This window comes from Rhinichthys klamathensis, unplaced genomic scaffold (genome assembly GCF_029890125.1).
Source record: "Rhinichthys klamathensis goyatoka isolate OS25496 unplaced genomic scaffold, OSU_Roscu_1.1 h1tg000032l_1, whole genome shotgun sequence".
NCBI classification, from domain to species: domain Eukaryota; kingdom Metazoa; phylum Chordata; class Actinopteri; order Cypriniformes; family Leuciscidae; genus Rhinichthys; species Rhinichthys klamathensis.
The window spans coordinates 599808-623216 of record NW_026606581.1 but is presented as its reverse complement, the minus strand read 5'-3'; the positions used below and the strand labels follow the sequence as shown (position 1 = coordinate 623216).

The following is a 23409-nucleotide window of genomic DNA, read 5'->3' as shown; positions in this document are numbered from 1 at the left end:
CTATAATTGGCAGAACATTTCACATTAAAAGTTAAAACGCCTTGTTTAATGCTATGTTTAACTTTCAGCAAAGTTGCACAAAGTTTTGTCCTCTTGATCTTTTCTCAGAAGATTTTGCAGAGAGAGTTTCCTCCAAAGGATGGTAGAGAAAACCACGCACATATGTGCCATGATGATATGTGATCCACTAGATGAAGATATTAGATTATCTTATATTTTTTTGCTTGTTTTTAGTTTTGATATATGAAGCCTTTGGGCCTGGAATTCAATATTAGATTGTCCTGAACTCTGAACCACATGAATCAACGTCAGTGCATGTTCACAGAGTAAAAGCATTTGTCAGCTGAAGCTCCATTACCTGCTTGAGCGAGCACATGATCTTGGAGTATGTATGAAAGATGGAGAAAGACTTGAGACAGCAAAAGGCAAGACAGGAATAACACTGTGAACTCTAATCGACCCGCTTAATGAAACTTGTCAAATCATAAGGATAAAGATAAAAGAGTGTCATGCCCCCATGAAACGACAATTACCTTTAATGAAACAATATCAGAGTCTGGTCGCTCTATCTGGGAGATCACTGAGTCATGTTTCAACATGCTTTTATCCTCACAGTGCTTGTTGTTTGTGTTGTGCTTGCATCTTTTACTGCAAAGTCACTGAATCTAGGTTACATTCTTCAAATCAGCTCTCAGATCCTCAGGGCTCATGAATACAAATGAGTCACATTATTTTTGCATTTCACTTGATGCATTTTGGTAGTATTTTGCTTCCCAAATAGAGAGGTGCAGGCTATTGCTATAACAGCTTTCCTGTGTTTAAGAATCCAAAAAAGGACATTCTACAAATAGTTTCAAAAGGAATTTCTAGAATAAAGAGCATGTAGTTCAAGAGATGTCATATATATTATGGATTTGATTTGATTTATTAGACAGTAAAAAAAAAATGCATTCAAGATGCCATCACAGTGACATTATACATTTATCAGAACTGTCGAGGACACCTCAAGAAAGTTACAAACTTATTTCCATTGTGGATGTAATATTTAACATCCAAAAATCCATACATCCATAGCTTTCTTTCTTTCTTGACTAATATCATGAATTAGTAATTCATGAGTATAATTAAGTTTTACGGAGTCGCACCACATGACATTTTATAACCTCGGATTTTTTAAAAGACATAATCAGGGTCTGCAGACGGTCCTCTCTATGATATTTTTTCTGTATATTCCTTCATCTTGTTTGGACCACATTGATTCTGTGGGAAACAATTATATATATATTTCTGTCATGGCAACTCTCAGAGTGTTTGACTTTGTAATGGATATGACGGTTGATATGTTTTGTCTACGCTGCTGCTGTTGTTATTGCTGCTGCTGTTATAGAGCAAGTACAGGACTTGCTACTGCTAATACACACACACAACACGCTGCAGTGAGCATGACGTGCTGCAGCTGTACAATATAGCGTACATAAATTACCCGTAGCAGATTTACTGTATACAGGTGGAGTTCAATGAGCAATAGCTTTGCTAATGCCAGTAACATGTTTGTTTCTACCTGTGCTATGCTAGCAGCATACAGTCTTTAAATTGTACAACACGACTCAAAGTCAAATACAAACAGGTCATTTCCGTTCACTCAAAATCACACACATTTGAATTTTAAAATATAAAAGTTATATTTATATTTTATATTTCACTAAAAATATTAAATTCATTGTGTCATAGACTAAATAATTTAGATGATTGATTCAGGTAGATTGCATTAAACAAATCAAGCCTTACAAATTGCTTAAAATATAATGTGTAATATTGTTACCATCATTTTTTTTTATTTTTTTTTATAGATAGCATGTAACATTTTTTACAGTGTGCTGAAAATCCTTGCTATAGGCAGGAAATATTGCATTACTTTTCCCATTTTCCCCTCTCAAACTTCAGACAGGAATCCCTTGGCTTGATTCGCTGTGACTGAACGAATGGATTAGCCACAGAATATCCAAGGAGCATCCGGCCAAGATGAGAGAAGCCCTCCTCTAGAGATCCCACCACCCACAACTGACATTCTCATCTTTCAGTCGGTAATCCGGAGATCTTAAAGACCATAGTCCTCGGGTAGATTTGGTGGCGTAATGAATCTGTAAAGATCTGTCAGATGACAAAGCCTTGCTGGAATTAAATATGCTAATTAGAATAGAACAATTTTATATAAGCTGCTGTTACACATTGAGGAATAAGAGTGACAGATAGAAATAATAGGTTTTCTCAGGGTCTCTAAGGTTTTCTGCATGTTGCTAAGCGGTCGCTAGGGTGTTCTGGGTGGTTGCTAGGGTGCTTATTGGTGGCTTGTACTGTGTTCCTGTACACACTGTGTGTTCATAGCACAAATGCTGTTGAGCATCAAAGTTTAAAGCCGTGTTACAATTCACAGGGTCCCCACGCAGTTTCACAGCTCCCTACAAACTCAGCAGGGGGTGTCTGTAGAAGTTCACTTCACTTGATTATATTTGTTCATTTGGAATGCCCTGCTACATCATCTAACATGATGACACTTGAATCACACAGATTAGAGGTGTCCAATATGATGAAAATTTATACAGTATATTTCTGTTATGACAACTCTCGGAGAGATTGACAAGATAATGGATATGGTGCTAATGTATTTGGTCTTGGTAGAATGGATCTGCTGTCAATACATTCATAGACATGCTGCTGTGAGCATGTAGAGCAGGGGTGCCCAATCCTGCTCATGCCGATCGACTGTCCTGCACAGTTCATCTCCAACCCTAATCAAACACACCTGAAGCAACCAATTAAGGTCTTCAGGATCACTTGAAAATTAAAGGCAGGTGTGTTTGATTAGGGTTGGAGATGAACTGTGCAGGACAGTCGATCGGCAGGAGCAGGATTGGGCACCCCTGATGTAGAGCATGCTGCTGTTGCACATATAACATGCATGAAATAACCCCTGTAGCAGATCTATACAAGTGGAGCTGGGGAAGGTGAAGGGTTTCTGAAAGCGCACTGCAGACTGCTAACAGCGAATGCAGGTATCTGAATGTTAAGCCGCAGCTCATTGGCTGCTGATGCCACAGCGGGAACCAATCAGCTGTGCTTTGTAGATAACGATGTGATCGCTAACAAATTGAGTTAAGGACCTATCAGCCTGCGCCCTCTAGAGTTTAATGACCAAACTTGTATAACTAAGTGTGTATATAAAAAAGGACAGAATTTTCATATACATGAATGCATATGTAAACTCGCGCTCGATCGGCCCAAAGTCCGGCATCCGATCAGCACGGAAGGTCTCTGCGTGTTACTGTCTTTCCGCGTGGCAAAGGGATTTTTATTAAATGCAATACATGTATTTTCTCGTTATTTCATCTGATTCCATAAAATAAAAAGGTTTTTAAAGGAGAACTCCGGCGCAAAATGAACCTTTGGTCTAATTACACATTGTTACCTAGTCAACCGTTATCTGAGATTTGTTTTCATGATTATCGAATGTAAATAGTTTTATCTCTAAAAACAGTTTAGCCTACAAAGCTAGTATAACGCTAGTATATTGGGCATAGATCAATGACAAATAAAAATCGCTTGTTAATACCACTAACAAGGCTCAAAATAGCCCCACACTAACACGGTAGCATAATGAGGGTCCCTACCTTCAAACCGAAGCATTGAGAACTTTGTCAGTGTCCAGACAGTTTAATAAGAAGATATTTTTTACATACAGTCAACTTCGCGTATACAGGCAGAAGCCATCTTTGAAAAACAGTCTCTACCAGTTGATCTACGAACGTCGATCTACGTGAACCTCCAGCCTCACGGGCTCATCTAAGGTACAGAAAAGGCCCTGATCTTCTAGTTGCATTTCATTATATACCCAGACCTCATTTCATATGTAAACATGAGTTCACAGTGGAAATTTACTGTGTTCACCCTCCCAGACTTACTGGGGCAGAAGTTGATTTACATGGTACCATTTGCTAACAGTGGGAATTAGCATTGAGTTCACACCTTCTGAGAGCAGGAGGGTTTACCCATCCACCCTCCTTTGTGTGGATGTTATCTAAAAACCTTATTACCTTTCATCTTACTTATTTGGAAATGAGACATTTGTACCAGTCGCACTGAGACATTTCAAATAATACTAAACACATGTATAAAACTGTATGATAGTTGTTCAAATTAAAACCATATAGATTCTTGTGTGAGTTTGGGTGATCTCTGCAAGAGTGGGGGATGTGGGGAAGAAGTGTGTGTGTGAGATAGTTCAAATGTTGGTAACGCTTCCTTTTACAGTCCTGTTACCCATGTACTTACTGTGTACTTATTATAGTAATTATAATTACTGGGTAATAACTAGGTACTAACCCTGAACCTACCCCTAACCCATGTACTTACCTTATATTAGCCAGTACTTTCTAGGTAAGTACACTGTAAGTACACGTAAATACTGTACTGTAAAAGGAAGCGTTACCCAAATGTTAGTTTGCAAAAAGGTCCTTTGTCTCATAGACCAGTGGTCAGGTCTATCTCTTCAACCAGTTTTTCCAGTCCTACACATACATTTAAGTATATTTATTATTTAAATAATAATAATAATAAAAATATAAATAAAAATAAAAATAATATATATATATATATATGGTTCATCTTCTTAACATATGTCAGAGGTCTTCAATCCAGCTCCTAGAGAGCCACTGTCCTGCAGAGTAAAGTTCCAACCCTAATCAAACACACCTGAATCAGCTCATCAAGCGCTTCACCATCGCTTGAAAATACAAAGGCAGGTGTGCTGATATTAACATAAGAATATGGATTTTTTTGTTTTCAAATATTATCAGAAAGAAAAATACAAATATTTAACGTAGGACTTCTAGGACTAGGATTCTAGCATTCTTGGACTTTTATTTTGTTATTCTTTTTTCATCCTGTATCTGGTTTTCATTTCCTGTGGTTGTATTCCTGTTAGCCTTTAGGTGTATTCGACTAGGTTGGAACTAAACTTTGCAGGACAGTGGCCCTCCAGGAGCAGGATTGAAGAACTCTGACATATGTGGTCCACTTTATAGTGTTGAATTAAACTGAAAAAAAAATACTAGACTCCTTTTTCTGTACACTCAATATTAAAGGTCCCGTTCTTCATGTTCTTTGATTGTGTTTACAGTGTGCAATATAACATGTGTTCATGTTTCGCGTGTAAAAAAACACAGTATTTTTCACACAATTGACTTATCTGTATACCGCTGTTTTCACTGTCCAAAAAACGGCCCGATGACTTCCTTGTTCTATGAAGTCTCTTCAGAAACACGTAACGAGTTCTGATTGTGCCAGCGGTTCCTGTGTTGTGATTCGACAGCAGCTTATCGCACGTTGCCCGGAAAGGTCACGCCTCTTACCATAAACTGGAGATGCATGCGCAGCTGAAGTGCTTCTTCTCCGTGGGAGCGCAACAAGACCACGCCCCCTTTTATTGTGTATTCCTGCGGGCGGAGATGAGTAAAAAAACTGTTCTAGTTACGTCATTAAAAAAGGAAGTAGAGGGATGTAGTCCAAACCGGCCGTTCGCTGTAGGCTTTGAAAGGGGACTTCTGTTAAATAAAATATCTCGCTAGGCATTGAACTTTGAGCTTTATAACTTTACAGGTATTTATGCTCTAACAGCAACATTACACACTAATTAAAGTTTGAAAAATGGAATCGCGAAGAACGGGACCTTTAAGTACTGGGGGGCACCAATTAATTTTTTCTTCACGTGAACACCAACAATGATTTTCAGAAAAAATAATCCATGACAACTCATTACCTACACCTGTTCCTCATTAGCCTCTTGTTTGCTTGTGTATAAATTCCCCTGGCTGTGTTTCAGTCCTTGTTTGTCAGTTGTTGTCTTTACATAGATATTTAAAATCTTGCATTTCTAGTTCCCCCATTGGATTATGATGATCTTTGTCTTCCTGGTTGGATTTATGTTTCCTATTTTGGATTATCATGGTTTGTGTGCTTGTGGAATAAATACTGCTTGCAGATCCTTGCCTCTCCTCTTCCCTCTGTAACAATATTGAAATTATATATATTTAAATGAATGACGCAACAATAAATATGGATCTCGTCTATGTAAAAGTAATGTTTTCCTAAGAAAACTATGCTAATTATGATTTCTCATGGTTGTACAGAAGTGCTTTTATCTTTTTGGTTAAAGTTTGAATGATGCACATTTTATATAGACTTTCTTCTTCCATAAACTGTAAACTGTGCAGTGATGATTATTGTATGTTCTTTATGTTCTATTGAGATCTATTCTTGACAGAAAGGATGTGAGTCATAAATGCTGTAATGCGACATCTAAGCAGCAATCTGGCTTCTCACTCACTCTCTTTCACACACACACACACACGCGCGTGCAAGCCAATATTAAAGATAAAGTGTGTAATTTTTTGATGGTACAATACTTTCTTCTAACCCAACTTAATTAGCACAACTCCATGTAAGCCATATTTAGGTTGGTCTAAACACTATCAAAACTTTTCTTTAAACATCACAACCAGCCACAATTTCTAATAGTTAGTCATCGTTATCATACATTGGCGTGGATGCTATATAGTGTCGCTATAGTTATCTTTTTACACATAATATTTTTTCCTCAAAATCAATATTTTCAATTACTCACATCAATGTCTATTTATGTATTTATTAAAGTTGGCATGAAACTGAAGTTGCTTTAGTCTTTTCTTTCCTATTGTGACGTATTAGCCTGGATGCCAGCCCGAACCCCGCCCACAACATTTTTTGGTCGGGAAGTTCGGTCTGGACTCGATCCATTGAGGAGTAATTATGATCGGTTCAGAAATCGTCGGGCCAATCAAATTGCCAGGGCGGGCTTTATACGATGATGGACAGATGATCTGCAGGGACGTAATCCTCACGTTATCAAAGAGCGCTTGGTTGAACTGATTTCCCTCAAAGTTGACAGCGGAATCTATACATCTCAATTCTCCAGCTGCAATCGCATCTGTTGTAAAAGAAATCAACAGCGCATTCATTTTAAAAGATGAACAGAGAACTGCAATCAAGGCATTTGTCGATCGGAAAGATGTGTTTGCCATCCTTCCTACGGGATTCGGCAAAAGTTTAATTTATCAGCTGGCTCCGATGGTCGCTAAGAAGATGGGACGCAATGAAAACCCTGTGGTCGTTGTGGTTTCTCCTTTGGTCGCACTCATGGAGGACCAAGTAAAAGAATCAACACTCATTATTTTACTACTTCTTCAAGCGTGCGTGTAGTTGAGTTCTGTTGACAACTATGCGTAGCTCAGCGCTGCTCTGATTGGTTGTAGGTCTATCCAAATTTTTTTTTTTCTGGTTTGGTTAAAGTGTAAATTGCAGGTTAACCACCACAACCAATTAATGTGTAAATTAAAGTGCTCAATGTGTATTTATGTAAAAATTTCTGTCTTAAAATGCGTTAAAATAACATTTATTGAGGTTTCTTCAAAGGTAGCATGTAACTGGGTGATGACGTCATAAGAGGGAGCGCGGGCGGTAATGCACTCACTCTGTGTGTGCCGGTTGAGGGAGAATAAAACGATTCGCGGGACTCCCGCAAACTAGAAATATCTATGAATAAAACATAAAAACGAATACATTTTTATTCATCTGTTGCAGAAAAGCAATAAGAACAACTAAAACAAAATAGAAACGGTTTACAGGCAGAGTTTCTATTTCTAACATGTCTGCAGCGTTGAGCGATGTAGCCAATCACAGACATATGTGTTGATTTCTTGAACGCAATAATGGCCAATCAGAAGCATTTACGATGGACTCCCCTCACCGCTCAAAACGGACTTTTTGTTCAGTGCTGAATTCTGTATGCTGGCAAATCCTCGAATGTGTGAGATCGCGATGAACTGATGTCAGCTTTTTAGGAATTATTATGGGAGCGCACTTTGCGCGCAGTCATGCCAGACCATGCACGCAGTAGCCCGCTTGCTTTTATGTTATAACAGTGATCAGGAGCATGTATGCTGATGTGTATGGTGGCGACACGTAGGCTAACTTGAAAGTATTTGGAGGTACAGAAAAAAAGTCTTTTTGCGGGTGGGAGCGGGACAAAACATAAATGTTGCGGGCGGGAGAAAGTAATATAGAAAGTATGAGAACGTCAGTTATAACGACCCACGTATTCAAAAATAGTCGGGTTTAAACCGGGCTCATGTGTCGGGCAGGGCCGGACCGGGCTCGGACACAGCGGGCTCGGGTAGGGTCTTGCTTGATTTTTTTTGGGCCCAATCTAAGCTCTACCTCGGCTAAGTTATGCTAACACTTACAGGCACGAATCAGCCGTTTGTCCTTGGGGAACTTGTGGAGCCTCTCCCCAGTTTTTGATGTATTCGTACATCCCGCACAAACACAATATTTAACCATTTTTGCTAGCTAGGTCTCCAATATAACGTAACTCCAGGCCTGGAGCATAGACAGTAAAAGCTTGGAGTACCTTTTATGACGTCACGCCCAGCCTAGTGGAAGGGAGGGGGCGTGCTGTAAAACGCACCAACTTTTCATATTATATTCAGCATTTTGGTATAAAACACATAAAAAAACAATGGTGGGCGGTTCTTATCTTTATGTTTAGTAAGCAGATTGCATTATCTTCGTGAAAAATTTTACCTGCAATTTATACTTTAAGACACGCCTCATAATCAAAGCCCTATGGAGCAGTATCAGACTCACATTCTGACTGGAATATGAGTATGACGAAGTCAGGCTAGTGACGTATCTGCGGGAAACTGCATCTCGAACAAGACAAAAATGGGGAGAACGGCTTGATCTCTTTGGTTTTGTCAATGTTCTTATGAATATTACTTCAGGGTCATTAGCTTTAATAAGTAACCTTTGAGGTATGATAACTGGCCCATATGGTAGCCATTCATATATACTATCTCAATCGGATATTCTAACCTCTGTCTGATAGCAATGACACTATTTCTTACACTGTGTGAAGGCCTCGGGTGCCAGTATCAGTCTTTTTGTGTATGTATGTGTGGGTGTTAGAACGAGACAATATTGCACCAAAGATAATATTAGAAACAAACGCATATGAGGTCCTTACACTAAAAACATTGCAATGATTACAAAGTACTGACAAATACGGGCACAAACTGTCTACATGCCAGCTGTTGGATGTTTCTATGAACGTCATGAGGCACAAGGGAATCTATGGAAGACGAAGCGCTCCATCAAACCACATCCTACCACTACCTATGAGAACTTTCTATAGCTCACACTCCAGCCTCGGCACACTTTGTGTACTGCAGCGGGATGTATCAACTTTCAATCTCAGCCAAGTGCACCATCAAATATTCATGCCTGTGCTGCGTAGAGATGCCAGATACACATTTTACTAAGGATTATTTGTTGTGTTTTCTCAGGAATGCATTACAGGCTTTTGATCACTGAACCACTGGAGAGAAAGCAGCAGTCAGAAAATGACTAAGTAACATGTCTACAAACTCTGCAAAAAGCACCTTATGATGTAATCACACCTGCTGGCTAAAATTAAGGGTTTGGCACAATTCCCAACAGCTGTTTTCACTGAAGTATTTATTTGTGAACGTCTGCTCACATCTGCCCCTTCCCTCACATTGTATCAATGAGGTAAATATGCTTTTGGTTCATATTTGTCACTGATGAAGAATGGGTAACGCTTCCTTTTACAGTCCTGTTAACCATGTACTTGTACTTATTATAGTAATTATAATTACTGGGTAATAACTAGGTACTAACCCTGAACCTACCCCTAAACAATGTACTTACCTTATATTAGCCAGTACTTTCTAGGTAAGTACACTGTAAGTCCACGTAAGTACTGTACTGTAAAAGGAAGCGTTACTGAAGAATGAAGGTCAGAACTGGAGACAATAGTGCATTGCTGTTGAGACCATTAGTAAGATGCTTAATCATGATGTTTTATGGATTGCTATCATGGCTTTCTCAAATGTTCTTATTCTAAAGCTGATAAACATCATAAGATGTCACTGAAACCAATCAGAGATGGCAATCAAATTGTCTATACACTAATGCACTCTAGTCTAGCTCTGCTAACTTGATTAACAACTAACCTATGTAAAAAATATATAATGTTATGAATGTTTTATGGAGGTGGCAGAAATGCATGGCTGCATCCAAAAACGTAGGCATCTGACTTGTTGCCTCGCTGCCTTATCAGGCAATGACTTTGTAGGCAGTGTAACGATTACGGTTAATGATCTAAGCAAAACAGAGAGAGCTTTGGTGATAACTAAGCAAATATTGAATTACTACAATAGTCATTTCTCGCTAGAAAAGACATTAGAAGTGGAAATCATTGGTCAAAAACATTCAAAAACTGACCAACATCTTTATTTTATTTTTTGCTTAACTGTCACAGAATGGAAAGCACAGGATTGTGGGATATCAAAGGAAGCTAAGTATATATACATCTGTGCTGCCTTCAAAATTCGATCAGATGAAGGTATAAGGAAACAGGAAGTGAAGCTAACATTGGATTCAGACATGCCTTGATGCCTTTCCACCTTGGAATGCATCCTCCGAAGGCAGCATTTTTAAGCTTTCGGAAGCATCCATATTTTGCGTTAGTTTCTCAACCATCATTAAAAATGGCAAAAGAAGAATGAGAATGGATGACACACAGGCATAATGAAGTGCCCTACATTACTGTTAAAATTACTTTAAAAAAGGTTTGGGTTTTTTTCACTTGGGTAAAATGGTTTGCTCTAGCTGTCTTCTTCAAAAGCTGATAAATATAATTTAAAGCATTAGAGATGTTGCTTAAATCAAATTCAGATCAAATTGTCCATTTCACACTATACTAGTGCACTCTAGTTTAATTCAACTAATTTGACTAACAATGTAAATATATTATGTTTATATATCACTGTTTACGTTTTATTGATGTGGCAGAAATTCATGTTTTACATTAAAAGAGCAGAAGAAGAAGAGATTGGTGCATTTCCTCCACCTATTGGACTGGATGACACACAGGAGCAATGGCGTCTGCCACGCTACTGTTAAAATTTCTTAAATATTGGGTTGTTTTTGCACTTTTTTGCATACTTTTTTGACCACACACTTTAGAGCTTCATTTAGTGTTCAATTGAGTCACAGTGCTACTGAATTCTTTCTAAAATATCTTCTGGGTTTGGAAAGACATGAAGGTGAGTGAAATTCTACAATTAGTTTACTGTTTTTCATCATACACTTACTTGGACAACATTTCAGTCATATCTGAATCGAAATTAACTTGAAATGACGATCAATGAGTGAGATGCTTTACCAAGCACTTAGTTAAATTAAAGGGGCATCTCTGCTGAGATCTTCATGATACCTTACAAATAATAAATCTACATTAAATTTTACATTAAATGCTCTTTATGGTATTATTGTAGTTGTTACATTATATTGAAGCAATGCAAATAATGTTAAAAAGCATATTAACTTAATGAGACTTTAATGTACTTGGTTTAAAAAAATATTAAAATAAACATTAAAAAATACTATTGTATGTGCCTGTTGATAAAGTAAGGGAATGCTGATTCATATGTTTTAATCCGGAAAACCATGCAAACATCAAAATTATTTGGAACATGAAAACCATACACCACTGTGTGTGAGAGCCAGAAGTTTTCACCCATCCGGTGCAACTTGCAGAGCAAAAACCAATTCAAGCAAGGTGCCACGAATATCTCTCCTTTAATGAGACTAGTAAGGACCAAGAGCTGAAAGAGACATCAGCCAAGAGCAGGTGTTTCAAATGATGATTTATTCATGATCCAATAATGAGCTTCAACCAACATTCTGTCATAAGTGCAGTGACATTTCGACTACTATTAATTGCTTTATAGTCACTTTGGTAATCATGCATTGCCAGAGGTGTAGTGGTAAAAAAAGAGGTGGGTAAACTATAAATTCTGGTGGACCACGACGTGGTCACCCGGTAAGGTGGGCCACTGCGTATGTGTATCCTGATGTCCTGATGACATTGCTATTAGGCAGGGCTCGACATTAAGCCTTTTCATACGCTTGTCCTGACCTTAGGACAAGTAAATCTGTCATTCACTTGTCCGAGTAAAAAAGTTTCTCGTCAGGATTTTTTATTTTTTATTATTCTGAAACAATATTCTCATCAGTGTTCAATTAGCTTTGATATTTAAATCGGCATATTGTAATATTTGCACCTTTAAAGGGCATCCCCTCCCCAATATTATTAAATGTATGCTTCATCTTTCATTTTAAATTCCTAAATTTGATCAATAAATTCAATTATTTCGAATAATAAGACACTATAGGGCTGATCAAATTAAATCATTTACACTGAAAAATTACAATTGCATAAAATAATGTTATGAAATTGATTTAAATTTACAAATAAGAAACATTGGAAAGAATGATCTACTTTTAAACATAACACGAAACCGCCAATAGGTGGCGGCAGGCGACCGTCTTAATGAGCGAGTCATTGATTCATTCATGATTCAAACGATTTGTTCAAACGGCTGATTCATTCAAGATTGAGACAGATGTTTATGAATGGGTCATTGAATCTTTGACTCAATCGATTCGTTCAAAATGCTGAATCATTCAGTAATGAAAACAGGTTGAGTGTTCCTGTGAGATGCGCCGTGGTTCTGCTGTGAATTTTGTTTGGAACTATTTTCGCTGCTGAAACAGAACAAAAACAGCCAATATTGCATCTAAAATGTAAGTGACTTAATTTTAACTGTTTATTGAACTGTTGTCGGAAATCAATGTCACATTTTTAATCGTGATGGTGTTCAGGAAAAATAATTGAGGTTGCTTAACATATGTTAAAAATATAAAAACTCCACATTAAGATTTTTTATAGGCAGTATGTTGTTAACTGAGTGTGTGTGTGCGCTCATTTGAGTAGATTTCTCCTCGAGAGGCTGCGCGAGCGTCAACAGCGCAACCACCGTCAGTAATAGTCAACAACACTGACAGTAATGCAGCGCAATATGAAAGAGTTCGTCTTAGGTTTAACAACCTAAGAAACTAATAATTAACAATATGAAACTAAAACGACATAAGCTTAATTTATAGCTATTTAGAGGTGGATAAACGCAATTTAGAGGTGGATAAACGCACTTTGGAGGTGGGTAAACGCTATTTCCGAATATTGGGAGGTGCGTAAACGGCGTTTACGTGCGTTTAGCCTCCACTACATCCCTGTGCATTGCAGAATATCATTCCAAGATGCTCCATTTAGATGGAAGATATATGAGTGGTGCCATAACTGTGTCTTATCCTTGATAGATGGACACTGGCCATTGGTGAAGACAGCATTTTATCAATTAGTGGGAGAACATTTTTTTTATTTTTTTATTTTTTACAGATTACTTCTTTCCGAAGATGTGACGATTCTTTCAAATACCACTGAGGATTAGAATCCTATTTCTGCTTGATATAAATTGTGATGGTTGCTCTTTTATCTCTGGGATGAGATAGATGCCCTGTTGTTGTTGTGGAACAGAAAATGATCTGATAAAAGATCTGATTTATTTACACCGAAGACTGATCTTATCGCTTGTTAGGACATGGAATAAGACCACATTAGTTGACTGGCTAAACCAGCAAGAGCCTGCTGTTTCATTATAGTTAAAGGAACACTTTGGTCAACTAGATTTATCATCTTCGTTTTGCTGGTAAACGGCATGGTTACACTAGATAAGCAGAGACCAGTTTCAGCATTGAAGATTACTAAGAAAAGCAACATATACCAGTGTTAGCGTTAGCATTATTAGCCCACTCTGAACAGAGCACACACTGCCCTCTTCACAACAGTAGCAAATTCTGCCCTAACAAAAGCCTTTATAAGATCCCAGTAACCCATACGCAGTCAAAAACACATAAAATGACACAACTTTCTACTTTTATTATTCCCCTCCAGGCTCATGCAATGCATGCTGGGTACTGAAAACCCCATTGACAACAATGTTACAATATGTATGTAAAAAGGACTATTCATGAATTCTTTGCTAAAAATAAATAATCTAAATTTGTGCGTTGTAACATCACTTTCATAACAATACACATAATTATCATTCTCATTTGGATGGTTTAATGCATTTGGACATTTTACATTTGATTTATTTTTTTAATGAATTGCTTTTAATCCCAATGATTAGCCTACTCTTATTAGAGTTTCACTGTATGACTTTTTTTTTATTGAAAATGGCATAAATTAAAGGAGGTGCACAACAAATATACTACCATGATGTCTAAATCTAATAAATGTCTAAAACATATTTCATTAAATATTAAAATAATTATTATATTTAATAACAATGTTATATCAAATCATTTATATAATTAATTATTTTTAAAATTCTTTTGCAATATTGAATGGGGGAATGTACTTAATTGTCATGGAACAAAAATAGGCTTCATTTAATTTCATTTAAGCAATATATATATATATATATATATATGCATGTACTGTAGGCCTATGAATGTATGCACATATAGGCCTATATATATAGGCTATGTGTGTGTGTGTGTGTGTGTGTGTGTGTGTGTGTGTGTGTAGGGGTGGATTCAGGGTGATTAATACTTATTAATATATTTAATATATGATTAATACACTGTGTGTATATATATATATATATATATATATATATATATATATCTTAAATAAAATGAATTCTGTTGTTGTCCCTTGTTTCATATTGTGTTTGTTGACATGACCTGCACGTTCATGACAGGTTCGATATTCACCCTCTAACAGTTATAGTAATACTTTTTGATTCTCAAAGGAAAGATTAGAGACTACCTTTCTAATTGTGAAAGTTATTATGCATCATCGCGGCTTCTTGGCAACAGCGTGGAGAAATCTATCCGCCCCCATCCTCTCATTTGTAACGCGCAGCTTTGACTTGTTCCCCAATACATTATCCAGACATTAAACTCCCTGCTGTCAGCACTCATACAGCCATTACCAGTAGCAGCGGAGCAAACAGAACTTTAAAATGATAATATTATAGGTTCCCACAATTAATGCACAACGTGCGCACTCCCATGGCACAATAAACCAGCGGGGCTTGATGTTTTACACGAGACGGTAAACAAACAAGCCAAAGAAAACCTAGTGCCATCACAATGCCCATTTAACATCGAACGGTTCAATTATTTATGTATCACCCCCTCCTATATGTTTAGCACCCATGCATTGGTCTCTGCTGCAATAGCGTTTTACATACAATTGCTACAACTGTTAAAAACGCTCACTTTTAAAATCCGTTGAAGTTCAGAATTAATCATGGAATCGTTGGTTGAATAATTTCCTGTACGATATAACTGAGAACAGTTAATCGGAAGCGATGTGAATATAACAATAGTGCGGCTTACCTTTGAAACACCTCCTGTGGTTTATGTCCGGTTAGATGCTTCAGTGTGTCTGCATCAGCACCAGCACAGTGAGCACACACGGGGAGCGCCCTTCTTAGGGACCGTCTGTGAAGGAACACTCCATCAACACACACGAAAACTGAGAGGTCGTGCGAACTATAAAGTTTTGACTGTTTTTCTGGGGATCACAGGTGTGAGCTTGTTAGCATGGCTCACATCATAGAATGCTAACTTTGTCTTAAGGCATGATTTTGTCTGAATAAAACAATGGAGAGAAAATGTAAGGGATAGTTCACCCAAAGATGAAAATTCTGCCATTATTTACTCACTCTCATGTTGTATGAGTTTCTTTCTTCTGCTGAACACAAAAGAAGATATTTTGAAGAATGTTGACGACACCCATTGACTTCCATAGTAGAACCAATGGTGCCCCAAAACTGTTTGGTTACAACATTCTTCAAAATATCTTCCTTTGTGTTCATCAGAACAAAGAAATTTATATAGGTTTTGGAACTACTTGAGGGTGAGTAAATGATGACAGAATTTTCATTTTTGGGTGAACTATCTCTTTAAATAAACGTATCTGCTAAAAATTAAGCGTTGGTTTGCACTGCCATCTGCTGGAGAAAGTTGTACGTCGATCCATAATAATGGGGGGGGGGGGGGGGCAGTATGATTCGGCGGTATACATATACAATAGGGATTATAAAATCACAAAGCAATATAAAAGAATAAATAAACATAAACATACCCATAAGGCCATAACACAAGTGTAGCTATACAAGTTTGTCTGATTTTCTTATGGTGAAGCTGATGATGTTGTAGGCTACCCACACCAACAGGCGGCGGTGCTAAACCACTGAGAGACATTGCGATGAGATGCGTGCTCAGTGTTACAGAATGATAACTGATTTAGTATTTCTGAATGAATTACATGTGGTTTATCTCCTAGCACGAGGGTGAGGGATGAGCTCGAGCTCCAGTGCTGCTGATCCATCGGCTCCTCCTCTGGTCTAACCGGCGTCAGGTAACCGAGCAATATCATCATCCTGCTCAACAATAAGCGTGTTTCAGAGATAGATTATGTGTCGGGCCTCATAGTTCCTTCCTCTATTCATTACAAACCATGTCTATAAAACGTTAGTTTGTATTATAATTTAGTATTAGACCTCTAAGAGACATTTCTGTTCATCACATCCTTCTCTCACGCATTTAGCTTCATGATCACTAATAAAAACATGCTATATGGCTAAAGCCTATATTTACACCCTATAGGATGTAAATGATGTGCTGTGTAACAAATAATTTAGTTTCGTATCGAAGCGATAGGGTATGTGTCCGTTCTTTGATATAAAAGCTGATGTGTGCATATTTTTTCCATGTTAATTCTTTAGCACAGGTAAATGTCTTAAGACTTTTAAGCAGTCTGTAGATTTAGGCTATTTATTGCTTAATAAAAAAACTGTGGCTGTCAACATTGCTTATTACAAGTCAGACTTAGCAACTTGGGCTCAACCAATGGCTTGAGTTTGGGGGGGGGGCTATCTGTTTTCGACCAATGGAAGACCGGGGAGTTACACGCATCACCTTATAAAATATATATTTCCAATTATTTATTTTAATTATTTATTTATTATTTATTTTATTTCCGATTTTTTTTTTTCGGTCACACATGAAGACAAGACAAAGTATTTCAGTTAAGTTCGTTTGGACTTTCTTGATAATTGCTGGCACAGTATCTTAACAGCCAGTCAAAAGTATCTATGTATATATGTAATATCCATGTAATATCTATTTCTTTTAAAACTGTTCCTGTCCCAAAGTTTACAGTTTCTTTCATAATTATAGGGATGAACTACTGATACCAAATCTAAGTTGAAATATACTGTATGATTTTATCATCTTCAGTTGACTATTTTGTTTTATTAATTTAACAGGCATGTTGTTCAGGATGGTGAAACTCAGACTACTCAACACGATTGCACCTGCATACTTCTACACGGCAACCGTGGTCACGTTCGCCCTCTACTTCCTCCTCTTCACGCCCACTGTATTCCAAAGGCAAGATGTGATGTTAAATCCCACCATGCTGACCCACACTGCCCTCTTTCTGTTCTTCATGGGGAACGCGCTGGGTAATTACACAATGACTATATGGTACCCATCTGAGAGTGCCAACGAAACAGTTATTCCAGTCTGTTCACCCGACTGCCCAGACAGAATTGACGCACACTACCTTCTGAATGGACGCCACTTCTGTAAAGTGTGTAAGAAAGTGATTCTAAAACGGGACCACCACTGCTTTTTCACAGGAAACTGTATTGGGAATAGGAATATGCGCTACTTTATTATGTTCAGCATCTATACGTCCTGCTGTTGTCTCTATTCATTGGTAATTGGGGTGGCGTATCTTACGATGGAGTACTCCATTTCCTTTGAGAACCCACTGACATTCCTCTCTCTTCTGCCACTCTCGACGGGTTACTTCTTCCTTGGTAAGTTTAATGCTGGGTTCAGACTACACGATATTTAATGCACAGTGAAGACTAGCACGATCCATTTGATGTAGGGTATCGTGGTGATTCTTAAATGACAATGCGTTTTTAGGATGTGTAACCGTCCTACTCGACCCGCTCCGAGCAGGATTTGAACCGGAGTCTCCGGCATGGGAAGCGGGCGCTAACAAGGACGCTAATGACTAGTCTCTTGAGGCCAGGGGAGTTACACTCGTACGTCCGTTACACTCACCCCCTAAACGGGTCTCGGCACCAAATGAAACCATTCCCAGCGGGCTCTCTAACCCGGGTCGCCGGCATGGGAGGTGGGCTCCAGAGGCGGCCTTACCTATGTTTCACCCGTTTCAATTGAAACAGGCCCCGCCCTCCAAGGGGGCCCCCAAACAGACCAGCAAAATCCTATTCAATTTCTTCTGTAGGATATTGATTTTCAGCCATAATGTCTAAACCATTCAAGGTAGATTGACTAACCTTGTTATTCGCGATCTTCTGGAGAAATACTACACTACCCAGTACCACAATTCTAAGCAAAACACTGACGTCTCTGATTGGTCGAACTCGCGGTTACCATGGCGACAATTACCGCCCCCGCAAACGGCTTAAGCGATCTGAAGTATAATATTTGTAGTTTATGTATTTATACCTTTGCCTTTTTTTGCCATTAGGGTAAATGTTATTTTGAGCAGGAAAATAATTTTAAGAGGAAATGAAACGTACATATGCCAGTGGTGCTGAAAAACGAAAGATATCGGACAACAAAAGAAAAGCTTCAGTCTACCAAAAGTGAAGTTAACCTGCGTGAAAGGGCGAGGCTTATTCCAACGTAAAACGCTGTATAATTGTATATAGTTTGAATCAAATAAGGTTGGATTATTTCTATGTTGAGCTGCCTGTTCATGAAGCTGAAAGTGCACGTAATAAAATAATATACCATTGATGCAAACCAACAGGAATCCTTGCCTTTTCTGCTCTATTATTTTTATGTTTTATGTGGGTAGGGCCCCATATTACTTATTGAAACGGGCTCCCAGATGCTTAAGGCCGCCACTGGTGGGCTCGCTAACAAGGCGTCAGTCGCTAGCGCGACTCTTGAGGCCAAGGAACGGGGAGTGAGGTTTACACGCACAACTTACTGGCCTACAACAGATATCTACAACAGAATCGATTAGGTGTGTTCAACTTAAAGCGGCGGTGCGCAGACCGATCAGTGTATGACATCAAAGTACAGTTAGAGCGATTCGAAAACATACAGAGCCGTCTGCTCTCTAATCGCTCTCATGGTACTTTGATGTCATACACTGATCGGGCTGCGCAGAACCTCTTCAAGTCGAAGTTTCACACCTTTTGTTCAATCTCGTATAGTGTGTCATAGTGGACGACAACCGACGACACATCTGCAATGCTTCACGATGTCATGACAGAAATACTAGCATGTTTTCATTATTTTCGATCCTCCACGACGAGTTCTGTAAAGTTGACCAATAGGAGCACAGAAGCTCTTCCGTACACAGCTTTCAAACATGGCGAAACGAAAGAGAGAGAGAGAGAGAGAGAGAGAGAGAGAGACGATGGTATTGGTGCTGCTAGGTGGAATTATGTAATGGAGAAAAGGTTTGTGGAGCTATGGAAACAATACTCCAGCCTTTATGATGTTTCCTCGAGGGACTTAGCCTGACTACGCCAGACTTCGTACTTCCGCTCAATTTCAGTTTGATTCTGTACTCAGTCTGAGATAGCGACCTATCTCTCAGTTGTACTCCGGCCTGAAAACAGCCGGCCAATCAACGAACAGAGGGCGGGCTGAGAGCCGTGACGGTAAGCGCCGAGTTTAAGATTGTATTTTAGGTTAGGGAAATCGAAAACGACCGCGGATATGGAGATACGGGATGCGATTCGCTCTGTTGTGGAGAATATTCCCGGCATTTGCAAACTAAAGCCCGAACAAGAAGAGTGTTTGTTAAACATTTTGAATGGAGGTGATGTTTAAGTTGGAGAGAGAGGTGATTGCGTTATGTGATTGGCTTTTACGGGTAACCAATGATTTTATACTTCATACAAGCCCCCCCCCCCCCCCCCGCGAGAAAGAAAACACTTTTCAATTATGCCATTCCAGACTCTGTCTACGAAGCAAAGCGAAGGCTACGAGGGACTACCATGACAGAGTGAAAAAAATAAAAAATGCTGGCGAACAATAGTGGAGGCACTTCGCAACCCGGTGAACACTAGAATTAGCATTAAGCTAACACACCGCTTTTGTAGTTTGTTTACGCTCTTGTTCCCAGAAGTCAGTCGCTAGTTCTTCTCAATGACATCACGCACGTCGCTAAAGGACGCCAAGCGATGATTGAATGGAATCAATGTAGTCTGACATGTTTCTTGTCCACACCACGACAAGAATTTAGGAGTCACAATCGCATAATCTGACACAGTTAACTATCGTAACAAACAAAAATATCGTGTAGTCTGAATCTGGCATAATCCAGCCTTGCTTGATGCTTTCTTGATTTTTCTCAAGGATAAAGGCTCGTACACACCGGGACGAATATCGGCGCACGTTATTCGCCAGCGTTTTTCAATGCGTTTTTTGTGTTCACACACAAGCGATTTTTGCTGACGATGAGGCGAGTGAACATGCCAATTTATTCCCTGACATTAGATGGCGCTTAATGTAAAACAGAAATAGTCCTATGTTGTAGTCGCTGTCGCGTTTGTCATATAGTTCTTTATGTTCCGACACCAACGAGACCAGCAGCTCTACATTCATCTTGCCTTGCATCTTCCTCGTCTTATTTCTTCCCGGCAGTGTAGACGCTACTTGGCGTATATCTTCTTTGCCGTTACGTATGTGTGCTCGGCAAGACCGTTTTGTGTTTGAGCGCCCCCAAGTTGTGTTTTACTGTAACTTCAGAAGCTCCAAACACGTGAGCAAAAGCGCCAATCTCATTGGTCGGATAGTTTTTGACGTGGCGCGTCAAACCCAAAAAAGGAACCCGAGGCGTTTTTTTTTTGTAAAAAATGACGCTTTTACGCGTGGCGTTTTTCGTGTCGGTGTGCACACTCACATTGGCGCCCTTTGTTTAGTCACGAGGCGTTAAACGTCGGCGAATATCGCGCGCGAAATTCGTCCCTGTGTGAACAGGCCTTAAGACAACTTTTTTTTTTCCAGGTTTGATTTCAGGTCTCCAGTTCTTTCTTGTTGTAATGCTGTACATCTGGCTGGGTATCGGACTAGTGAGCGCCGGCTTCTGTTGTCAACAGCTTCTACTAGTAGCCCGAGGGCAGACCTGGTGTGAGCTTCAAAAAGGGTATCTGTCAGAGAGTCGGGGGACCTGGCGTGCCAACCTGACCGATGTTTTTGGTTCCCGTTGGGCTCTGGGCCTTTTCCTGCCAGTTCAGACTGTTGAGAGCGTACCTGGGAATTGGCAGGTCTACCATGATCACAAACATGACTGAAAACCCTTATCAGTTTGTTTATCATAATTGGACCTGTGTGGACCAGATATTATGTGTGATAAGGGCTTCAGTTCATATGACTTGTATAAGCCTGTGCAACTGATCTACCTTTTTAGTGGATTTCTGTCATCACCGTGCAAATAAGGAGAACATTATGTCACAAAGATGTGGTAACCCCCATATCTATGTCCATCAGCACTGTCCTGAAACTTAATTTGAGCCCTAGTTCAGTGAATAGCAGCGGTAACTTCAGAGAAGGAGGCCAGGATTAAAGGATGGATTTACAAAACAACGCACACTAGGTAATCAGCACACTGTTACACAAGTGGCCTGCTAAATTGTGGCTGACTTTTAGTTTAGTTAGTAAAACTTCCAAACAGGTAATGCATTGTGGGAAATGTTCTTACACCCTGGTCCACGAAAATGTATTAAATATGACAAAATATTAGGGGTGTAACAATATACCGTGTCACAATACAAAAATGCAACAATATGTATCGTGGATAGTGACAATATGTATTGTGTATAGTTCACCCAAAATTACCATTTCTGTGTGAGGAAAAAATTCAAGTTTACCGAGTTTTAGTGTCAGTACTACATTAAACTACTATATATAATGTTGAATATAATGTATAATAATGCAATGGGGGAATATTTGTGGGTCCTGATAATGCCACATATCTTATTAACATAAACACCAGTAAAAAGTGGGCTACATTATTTTAAATATATCTAGTCAGTGACAGAGTGCAAGAATATTCGTCTAAAATAATTCTGTATTTTCAGCTTCAGAATCATGAATATTTTTATTCTGATGTCACCATTGTCCTGTGCGTTGTGTTACCAGCACCAAGTCTAAGCCTATTCATTTACACCCACAATGTAATATCAAATTTAGCATTTTAATCAACAGTAAAAATTTTTTTTTAACCTTTTACCATATGTCTTGGAGTATCGCAATAATATCGTATTGTGAGTTCAGCATCGAATCATGACATGAGGGTATCGCTACACCCCTACAAAATATACTAAATAAATACTAAAAATAAACATACCAAGTATACCACCCTTCACAAGTTACAATACCTTTATTCAGCAAGGATGCATTAAAGTGACAGTAAATACATTTAAAATGTTAAAAATAACCTTTGCTGTTCTTTTGAACTGTATATTCATCAAATAATAGTGAAAAATCTATCATAGTTTCCACGAAAATATTAAGCAGCACAACTATTTTTAACATTGATTTTAAAATTCATTTTAAATTCTAATAATGTTTCACAATATTAACGTTTTAAGGTATTTTAGATCAAATAAATGCAGCCATGGTCTTCTTTAAGAGATTTCTTAAAAAAATAATAATAATAATAATCTAACTTTTAAACGGTAGTGTACACTCATGGTAAAAAATAAAATTAAAAGTAATAAAAAAACAGCACCTGAGCGGTGTCTTTGTAGATCTGGTGAGAAATACAGTAAATAAATGCATCTCTAGAGTAAAGCATGGAGGAAGATGTGTCTTTTTACTCCTGGTATTGTTGAGCTGCTTCACTGTGAAAAGTCCATTAAAGGGATAGTTCACTTTGAAATTAACTTTTGGTATGTTTTAGCTTACCTCAAGGGCATCCAAGATGTAGATGTCTTTGTTTCCGCAGTAGTTTCAATTTTGATATTTTTAGGTCAAACCGTTCTTGTCTGTCAGTCATATAATGCAGGTCTATGGTCACCACCTCAAAGAGCATGCACAGAGATGTCCAAATTAAACATGATTTAATGACTCGTAAATGTAAGTACACATTGATGGCCTAAGACACGAAACGAGCGGTTTGTGTGAGAAAACGAACAGTATTTATATCGTTTTTACCTCTTGTAACCACAGCCACGTCCAAGTGATCTGAGGGCGCGGGCGCTTCGGTCTGCGCAAGCGCTGGAAAGTGCCGGAAGTGATCTCTTCCAAAAAAACAAAAAAAATGCAACGTTGACTGTTGATATATCGAAATCGTCTTTCATT

At 38.6% G+C, this 23409-nt stretch overlaps 2 protein-coding genes across 2 annotated transcripts in view; one reads left to right on the top strand and one right to left on the bottom strand.

The window, feature by feature from the left end:
• Positions 1-15536, bottom strand: part of tmem63c (transmembrane protein 63C) — a 68526-nt gene extending 52990 nt beyond the window's left edge. The window contains exon 1 of the mRNA XM_056245490.1: positions 15430-15536. The gene's annotated coding sequence lies outside the window, so the exon portion shown is untranslated. The remainder of the gene's footprint in view (positions 1-15429) is intronic.
• Positions 15537-16259: 723 nt separating this feature from the next.
• On the top strand, positions 16260-21847 carry zdhhc22 (zinc finger DHHC-type palmitoyltransferase 22). Its single transcript, XM_056245489.1, has 3 exons — positions 16260-16456; positions 17367-17924; positions 21112-21847. Exons 2-3 carry the CDS (start codon positions 17369-17371, stop codon positions 21396-21398), a joined length of 843 nt encoding a protein of 280 aa, XP_056101464.1. The 5' UTR covers positions 16260-16456; positions 17367-17368; the 3' UTR covers positions 21399-21847.
• Positions 21848-23409: the final 1562 nt, after the last annotated feature.